The sequence below is a fragment of the Camelus ferus genome, chromosome 1 (assembly GCF_009834535.1).
Source record: "Camelus ferus isolate YT-003-E chromosome 1, BCGSAC_Cfer_1.0, whole genome shotgun sequence".
Classification (NCBI taxonomy): Eukaryota; Metazoa; Chordata; class Mammalia; order Artiodactyla; family Camelidae; genus Camelus; species Camelus ferus.
The window spans coordinates 121,715,607-121,725,318 of NC_045696.1; the positions used below are offsets into that span (position 1 = coordinate 121,715,607).

A 9,712-nucleotide genomic window follows, 5' to 3' on the forward strand; every position below is an offset into this window, starting at 1 on the left:
TCATTTGTGCTTTTTACCAGCTGAAGGACTGTGGCAACCCTGCCCGGAGCAAGCCTGCTGGCACCAGTTTTCCAACAGCAGTTGCTCAGTCTGTATCTGGGAGACTTTCTAGTAAAGCTCGCTCTCTCTCAAACTGCCTCATTGCCACTGTATTTCTCGTGGTGATCTGGGACCAGTGATCTTGATGATACCACTGCAGAAAGCTTACAACTCACTGAAAGCTCAGATGGTGGTTAAGTGTTCTCTAGTAATAACATATTTTAAAGCTCAGGTATGTACATGTTTTAAGACATAATGCAACTGCGCAAGAGACCACTGGATCATGTAAACATAACCTTTATATGCACTGGGAAACCAAAGCATTCCTGTGACCAGCTTCCCTGCAGTAGCTGCTTTACTGTGGTGATCTAGAACTGAACCCACGATGTCCCCAAGGTCTGCCTGTAGGCCATGCACAGAGCAGAGAAAGGGGCCACGGGACCCACAGACGGTAAGGCTGCAAGCAGGCTGCAGCAATGTTTGGGGAGAGGTCTCTGACTATGTGATGGAAGAGTCAGTACTTAACTCACTACAGAGACAAGATCTTAACTACAACAATAAACTGGTTAAACATTTTGAACACAACTGATAGCAAGTTGGAGGTATCTGAATAGGAAACAGTCTCTGCCCTGGTGTGGATTCTGGAAGCCATTTCAGCCCCATGAAGGTTCTCCCCTATTATCAGAGCAGGAGGGCATAGACAGAATAAGGTTGGGCAGCAGACACCTAATCGAGCACAAGCCTGCACACAGAATGTGCTCTCAGGAGGTCACTGCTTGGGGATGAAGAAGAGCTCAGGGAGCCAGGACTCAAAGTAGGATCCTCGTTTCATTTTGACCTGCTTGGTTTGTAGTAAACCTTCAGTTCCCATCTCCTGTCCCAGCGGGGATCTGTCATAATGCGGTCACTGCGCTAGCCACTCACCGGCATTAACATGCAGTACATTCCAGCCACGCCATGGGCCACGCCAGCATACTGCTTCCTGCGCCACTGATACAACAGGGGATGGCGCTCAGCCTTCTTTTCTTCCCTCGATGAAGTCTTGCCCGATTTAATAACAGCAGCGACTGCCTACGGAGATGAGACAGCACAAGTCCAAAAACTTAAATCTGTTTTAGTCTAATTAAAAATAACAATACATCTTTATACAGACAGGTGACTTAATGTAAAAATCTTTAGTTAGTAGCCAACACTTATCTTTATTTTATAAATTAATAAATATAGGCAGAGAGAAATCAGAAGACAATCTCAATAGAAAAAGATACTAAGTAGACCCAAGAACTCAAAAGGTCTTTGTATGAAGAGCTTACTAGAATCTAGAAAAGCTTCCTATTAAAACTATCCTAGACTTCTTAGTTGCTTTGTAGCTTCAATGTTTCCTCCAAAGGACTGGCAAATACAGTCTGCCCTCTGTATCCACTGCGGGTTCCACATCCACAGGTTCAATGAGCCTCAGATCAAAAGTATTGGGGGAAAAAAATCCAGAAATTTCCCAAAAGCAAAACTTGAATTTACTGCACACGTGCAACTATTTACCTAGCATTTATATTAAGTATTACATGCAATCTAGAGATGATTTAAAATACAGGGGAGGGTGTGTGCAGGTTATATGCAAATACTACACCACTTTACATAAGGGACCTTAACACCCCAGGATTCTGGTATAGGAGAGGATTCCTGGAACCAATCCCCAGCAGGTGCTGAGGGGTGACTGCACATCTTCCAAGGCTGGAGGAACTGGCTTTATTCATGAAAGGCTAAGAAATGAGGTGTATTGCAGGATTCTAGTTAGAACAAAAGAAGAACATCACATCTGTAATGATTATGTGGCAAAGACATTAACTGTTTCTTCATATCCTCTGCCCTGTCTATTCTTGCTAACAATGCTCTAACTTTTAGCTGGGCATCTGGCCTCAGAGATACAGACAGCCAGACACAGTCATCTGACTGAGGTCTGGAAGTGGAACATGAGCAGAAAGGAGGTGGGCAACTTCCAGTCGGCCTTAAAAAGGAAAGTGCTCACCCTTCAACCCCTCACCACCCTGGGGGCTGCAGGTGCTCAGCTGCCTTTGGTCATGCAGAGAAGGGCATGGCCCTAAAATAAGGTGGAGCGAGACAGAAGAATTGTATTTGCCTGGACTGCCCAGCTGAGCTGTTCAGAGACCCCGTGAAAGAGAAATAAACATTCTTTCTGAAGCTGCTGTTGTTTGGTTCTAGTAAAAACGGCTGAATTAATACAGACCTAATTAAAAAAAAAAAATCCCTGATAGGAGAAAAAGGGGCTGTTTATGAATCTGATGAGATGCCTTAGGAAATTACTCCCACCTAGAAGCAGAATCCAGCCACTCCTATAACTCTGTGCAAGCAGCCAGGGGGATGGGGCAGGACTCTGCAGGCGGCAGGATCCCACAGTACCTCTCTGACAGCTGACTCGCACAGGGCGTCGGGACCCATCTCCAAGTTCACGTAGAGTAAGGCGTACAGATAACCGGCCTGTCCATAGAGCAGCTCGCTGGGAAGGTCTGAATCCTGGCAGGCGATGGTTCTCTGGAGCTGCAAAAGTCGACCCAACAAGAAAAATTCTGTTTTCCCAGAGAATGTCTAAAATAACTGTTCCTGAAGCTACAAGTAACCCTATCACTTTGGAAGTTACCTATTATTTACTTTTAATTTAAATCTTATTTTAAAAATACAAAAAAAAACCCATGGAAAACAACAAAAACTTCCCCACTACAAAACCAAATTTCTCTCAAAATTAATAAAAAATTCTTTGTTTAAAAGTTCTACATTTATATCTAAAATGTGTAAGATATATACATCTGAACCATGTAAGGTGCTCCAAACTATATAAAACACTCAATTTTGAAATTTAGAAATACAAGGAAGTGCTTTAAAATCTTAAGGAAAATGTTACCAAAATGTAGCCAATGTTTGGAAATCAGCTTGAATCATCTCATCGTTAACAAACATTAACTGATTGGCACCTGCCAAACATGCTTCCAGACCATGGCAGTGCGCCCTGATTTCTGCTGCTTCAAGAGAATACGAACCAACAGGGTGCAATAAAAGTTCACAATCTCTAATTGTTTCATAGACAATCATAGTGCATCAAAGGTGTACAAGCTAATTTTCACGCACTGAAGGCAACCAAAAACTGCTTAGGAGAAACCATGTTTAGTCCGCCCTCAGATCAAGGCAAACACATGCTAGGACAGAAAGGGAGCATGTGATCTAGATTAGTACACAAACTCCTCGCTTCTTGCAGAGACCTGTTTGCAAGAGTAGACGAATTAAAAACTAATTTTGTTTTTTAATCTCTTTCTACAGCAAGACGGAGAAACTGGAGAAAGTACTTTCAGCTTTAATAACTCACTTTGTGATGCACCCCTAGGACTCGCAATCACTTTTAAGTTATGATGTACCACAGCTCGGAAGGCAAAGGGCCCAGCATCTCCACAGAGGAAAGTGCGGCTCCAGCTGTGCAGATTCCGAAGTGTTCTCTTTCCGTGGTCCAGGGATCGCAGCAGACAGGTCTGGTCACAAGCGACCCGGTACAGCTGCAGGCACAAAAGGGCTATGCCTGGAGGATTCGCCCGCCCCAAAAGAAAAGCATTACTGCCTTTCCTTTTTACCTTCAGAACATTATTTTATGATTACATGAAAAGCCTACATAAAGCCTATGTTACAGAAGAGGCAACATCAAACAACTTACATGTTTCCTAACAATGAAAAAAAAAAAAAACTCAGGATAGAAAAAAGCTAAAATAAGTTTAAAGGTGTTACATTGCTCATTGTTCTGACACAGAGAGGCGGTGCCTCCAGACAAGGGAAGCACAGACCTACTACTCGTCTGTGTCCATAGCCTCCCAGGGCCACGTCGCCAAGGAAGGACCGCAGCTCCGTGCCGGCGAAAGGCGCGCATAGGCGCCCGGTCCCCGGGGCCCCTGCCGCGGGACCCAGGCCTCAACCCGGGAGGAGGATGGGGGGTTTGAAAAGGAGGGCGGGAGTCAGGACGGGGTGGGGATGTGGAGGCTGGAGTGGGTTGGCAGGTGAATGCCAGGGGGAGGGTGAGCTTGGGACTCTCAAATAATTGGGGGAGGGGGAAGGCACAGGAGGAGGCCACTGGAGGCTGTGGCAAGAGCCCACGGCTAGTGTCAGAGCGTGATGGGGCACAGGATAGAGAGGGGCGCTGGCACTCTTTCAGGAAGCTTCTGATGAGACAGAGAACAGTGGGACACTAGGTTGAAAAGTATCAAGGTTTAGGAAAATTCATTTCTTACATATAGAAAAGAAACAAATAGAAAAGGTAAAGATTGCAGATGTCAAGTGACCCTGAATGCCAAGTACCCTCAGCCCAGGGTCCCCTCCTGGAGGTCGCACAGGCCACCTCAAATTCAAACAGTCCAGACAAAGCTGTCTTCCCAATCAGAAGGGAGCCCAGGGATCGTCTTGGTCTCTTTGCCTGCACCCCACCCCCCATATCAAATCAATGAGCTGTCCCGAACTTCTCCTAAATATCCCTCAGCGTCCATTTGTAACAGAGAACAGATCCGGCTCCATACTGGATCTGTTCCTTTAGTTTTGACCATTGTGCCCTGTTTTCTACTCTTGCCAGCTCTGCACCTTTTATGAAACAATGTTGCCTTTAGCCTGAAATACACAGGAGAGCCTATTCTGGGAGCTCTGACCTTGAAGGATGTTAGCACTTCTGCACTTAGATAGAAACACAAGTTGCAAGATAGAGAATAACCTTTGTTTTGTTGGAGGTTTGCAGGGACACCATGGCCTGACCTACATGGACAGCTGCAAGAACAAAGAATTCCTGCAGCAAGAAGTTTGCAGCAACAAACCACACTCCCTCCCCTGTTTTTTGTATTAAAGGAGCCTGTATTCTGACTGCAGGATGGTTCTCCAAGACATTAGTCCGCCGTCCTCTTGGTCTGCCCGCTTTCTGAATAAAGTCGCTTTTCCTTGCTCCAACACCTCCTCTCTAATTTATTGGCCTGTTGTGCAGCGAGCAGAACAAGTTGGAACTCAGTAACAATACTACCATTAACTGAGTAATAAGATGCACTAGCCTTTTACACTGTTTCGATAGTTCTGGGGAGAACAAAAAAGGAGAATTGAAATCAGAGGTTTCATAACCTCTTATGGTTATGGTTTCATAACCATAAGAGAAGAAAGAGATGCTTGTTTCATGAATTCCTGGGACATGCACTGTATTCTAGATGGATTAAAACTTTTCTAAATGAGTTAGATTTATTTCAGTTTGTGAAAAATATTCAAGGTCTGCAGATGAGAAAACACATTAACCTGTCAGCTCTTTTCAAGTTAATCTATAAATGCAACATAAAACCAATTAAAATTCCAATGAGAATTGTGGCCACCAGGCTTTACATTTCTCTCCCTCTCCAAGCAAAAATGATGAATAGATTTTCATCTGCCTCATTCACTGCTTTGTGACTAGTGTCTAGAATAAGAAAACACACGCCAAAATAAGCATCTTTGTGCAGAAACAAGGGGATGCAGGAAGCAGGTCTATAGCCACTGGCTGCCATCTTCTGGTCCTGAATTACATACAGCAGCTAGGAACTGGGCCCCTGAGAGGTGGTGGGAACTAAAAGCACTCATACATGGGTGGAGAGGGACCAAAAGCAAGCTCAGTGAGTGGTACCTGGTCTCCAGCCCTGCCTCTCCTGGAAGGAGGCTAGGGATGCTGCCTGGAGCTCAGGCTACCTCCAAGATGCTCATCTTCCTGGCCAGGTCCTGGTGCAAGACCAGGACTAGGGCCCGCCCGCAGTGACCAGAAAAGGGAACCCCGAACTGTCCATATTAAGACCTGGCCCTGGACCACGGGATAAGAAGCAGAAGGAGCAACAAACTGAAACACAGAAGGGGAAAGATAGAAAAAGACAGACTGACAGCAAAAGCACATAAACTCACCTGCAAGGTGAGCCAGCAAAATCTAAAAGCCGTGGAAAAAATCAAAGAAGAAGAAAGTGCAAACAAACAAAAACAATTAAGAGATGAATAACCTCCCTCCTAATTCATCTGGATGAATAAATCTAAAAAAAAAAAAAAAACAAAAAAAACCCCCAATGAACTCATCTACAAACCAGAAACAGGCTCACAGACACAGTAAACAATCTAATGGTTACCGGGGAGAGTGGGTGGCAAGGAATAAATCTGGGAGTTTGAGATTTGCAAATATTAACTACTATATATAAAAATAGATTAAAAAAAACAAATTTCTTCTGTATAGCACAGGGAACCATATTCAGTATCTTATAATAATCTTTAGTGAAAAAGAATATGAAAACAAATATATGTATATATATGCATGACTGGGACATGAGGCTGTACATCAGAAATTGACATTGTAACTGACTATACTTCAATTAAAAAAAAAAGATGTGGGAGGACTCTAGAAAGAAAAGTGCAACGCAACTGAATGATGTTTTTAAAGTGACCTGTATAAAGTTAAGCTTAAATTAAGGATAAGGCAGACAACAATATTCAAATATTGTGACATTTTTATGCAGGTTGGCAAAATGATTCCAGAAATAGTACTTAATAAAGGCCCAGAATAGTCCAAACAATTCTGAAAATGAAGAGCTGGAAAGACTGAAGGTTTTGGAAACCACTAGGATGCACCCCGAAGGAAGAGGAGTTAAGATGGTCCAGTCTATCTGAGAGCTCCGTGTGCAACAGAAGTGTTCCCAACTGATGGGTGAAAGATAATTTGTTGAGAAACCAGCACTAGGCAAACTGGAATTCTGGACAGAAAAAGAAAACTGTATTTGTACTACACAATATATTCAAATATGAATTCCACATAAATTAAAGACATGAATGTAGAAAATAAGCCTTTGAAGAGAAAATATGAAGAATAGTTCTGTCTCCTTAGAAAAAGAAGAATTTGCAAGAATTCGAAAAGCAAGAAATACGAAAGGGAAAAATGATCAACTGGTTCTATCAAAACTGAGAACTTCTCTACGTACACTTTTAAAACAAAGTTAAAACACAGGGTACCGCTGAAAGATAATACTTAACACACACAAAGGATTTGTTGCCAGTTCAATGTATTAAAAACCCGTACATAATGAGTGACAAAAAGACAACCTTATAGGAAAAGGACAGTGGATGTGGCAGACAATTGGCAAAAGAAATCCTGGGCAGCAAATAAACGTGGAGAAGGCACTCGATGTAATCAAGTTCATGAGTGATTAAGGGAGCACAGATGAATTTAACAATGCGATCGCATGCCCACCAGACTCGCAAAAAATTTAACCTTTTAATAAGTATTGTTGAAGAGGATTTTGCAATGTACATACACAGCAGATAACAGATCAAATTAAATCTATGCACACAGATATGTATGTCTGTTTAAACTAGTAGGAGGCATAAATATTAACACTGGACTTTAGGATTACAGGAAAGTTTTTCGTCTTCTTGGCACCAGGCACATCAGAGATGGACAATTAGTATTTGTCGATGCAGAACTTTGGCTAATTAATGAGTAATTATGATTTTTTTGAACAACTCTTTCCAATGACTATATTGGCACCAATATACGATAATCCCAAGCAAATCATTTCCAAGTCTATTTCAGAATAGCTCTAAGATCTGCAGTAGAGAGACTGAACTCAAATACAGTGCTGAGAACTCGATGGCTGTTTCTACAATGACCTTTAGAGAGCAGACAGCAGGCATGGAGCGTTCTCTGTTTCAGTTCAACAACAGACTCTGGAAATCTGTTATCAAGTTACCGTGAATTCACTCAGTAGGACAAAGAGAAAAGATGTAATGCCGGATGTGTGACCGAAACATGATGTTGTACACCAGAAACTGACAAGACACTGTAAACCGACATAACACTGTAAACTGACTTTACTTCAATTTAAAAAAGAAAGAAAAAAAAAAATGCCAGGAACTTCTCATAGCATACTGAAAATAAGAAAAGTGGGATATAGGATGGAATATAGGAACAAATAAAGTATTGGGACTCACATGGGTGGCTTGTGGAGGAGGAGCTGGAGAATTACTGTACCACCCAAAAGTCAGGTCCGGGTGGCCAGACAAATGAAAGCACCCAGCCCCTCCCGGCACCTCCACATTAGCGAGGGGACCTGACGCTCCACCCCATGGCAAAAAGCAGGAATAACCAGCCCCAGCCGCTTCCTGCTCACCTGAGCTACCCAAGGCAGGGAGCAGCTGGACACCTAAAACCCACCTGGTGCCTCTGAAAGGGGTCAGCCCTTGGCTGCTTCTTGCCAACACCTCCTCAACCCTTTGGCCAGAAACACCAAGTTCATTTCATTCGCATCTGGAGGCTCTTTTCCCCCTTCCGAGGAGTGCTCACCAGAAGGTAAATCTGGAGGACAATGACATCCACAGACTCTGGTGCACAGGATGCTGGGAGGGGATGCTGGGGACCGACAGTTACTCAATAAGCAGCAAAAATGATTAAATCTGGACTTTACCCATGGGTGTCCTGATGACGGCGTGTCTGGAGGTCAGAGGGATGTCTCCATTCAAGCATTTTGAACGTGGTGGTCTTCCCAGCTCCGTTCACCCCAGGAGCCCAAAGAACTGAGAGGGGAAAACAAGGTAAACAATAATAAGCAAAATACATCACATGGAAGCAATCTAAATATTCATCAACAGATGACTGGATAAAGAAGTTGTGGTATATTTATACAATGGAATACTACTCAGCCATAAAAAAGAACGAAATAATGCCATTTGCAGCAACATGGATGGACCTGGAGATAGTCATTCTAAGCGAAGTAAGTCAGAAAGAAAAATACCATATGATATCACTTATCTGTGGAATCTAAACAAACAAAAAAAGAGACAATTACGAACCCATCTACAGAACAGAAACAGACTCACAGACTTAGTAAACAAACTCATGGTTACCAGGGAAAGGGGGTGGGAAGTGATAAATTTGGGAGTTTGAGATTTACAAATGTTAGCCACTATATATAAAAATAGACTTTAAAAAAATTTTCTACTGTATAGCACAGGGAACTATGTTCAATACTTTGTAATAACCTTTAATGGAAAAAAAAATAAGATTGTTTACTACGTCTGCGAACCTGTTTCTGCTTTGTAGATCTTACACAGTTATTCATTCCTGGAGGGACAGGGACGTATCTGAGCCATCTCTGTCTCTTCTGCGGATTCTTCCATTCCAACTCAGTAATTAAACTGAGATGCTGGGAAAACGTCTAGCAAAGAGAACCCAGATGTAAATGACATCTTGGATCATTTCAGATACTGGAGCACCTCTCTTACGAAGGTTTCCAAGTTCTTCTCTTACCCTTGAGTCTAAAATTACCATGGAGAGGTAGCGGCAAAACTAAAGATTATTTTTTTAAAGCGAAGATTAAAAAAATATAGCTCAGTAAGATGGTGAAGTTTGTGTAGCTGGTCTTAAAGTTGGGTAGTAAACTATTAAAAAAAAAAATTTCAGCATCTTCTCCCATTTGACCACACACCTCAGTGCTGGATGTAAGGGGGTTCCTGGATTGACTCAGATCAATCTCTTGGCTTCTCTTCACCTAAGAATACTCAGCTCTGAAATGCCTGTTTGCCACTCACAGCAGAGTGATGATATAACCTACTTTGAATTTCTCAGAAGCTTGGAACAATACAACTGCAAGGTACT

The 9,712-nt window shown here is 42.7% G+C and overlaps 1 protein-coding gene across 5 annotated transcripts in view; it reads right to left on the reverse strand.

Moving 5' to 3' along the window:
* LOC106729072 (lanC-like protein 2) overlaps positions 1-9,712 on the reverse strand; it is a 104,082-nt gene that overhangs the window by 48,204 nt on the left and 46,166 nt on the right. For all 5 annotated transcript variants that reach the window (XR_004323388.1, XR_004323390.1, XR_004323389.1 and 2 more), the window contains exons 4-7: positions 8,523-8,631; positions 3,462-3,597; positions 2,455-2,592; positions 964-1,110 (exon numbers count right to left, since the gene is read on the reverse strand). Coding sequence is in view for 2 of the 5 variants with exons in the window: in XM_032489543.1 (XP_032345434.1) it covers positions 964-1,110; positions 2,455-2,592; positions 3,462-3,597; positions 8,523-8,631 (530 nt within the window). In the remaining 3 variants the exon portion in view is untranslated. The remainder of the gene's footprint in view (positions 1-963; positions 1,111-2,454; positions 2,593-3,461; positions 3,598-8,522; positions 8,632-9,712) is intronic.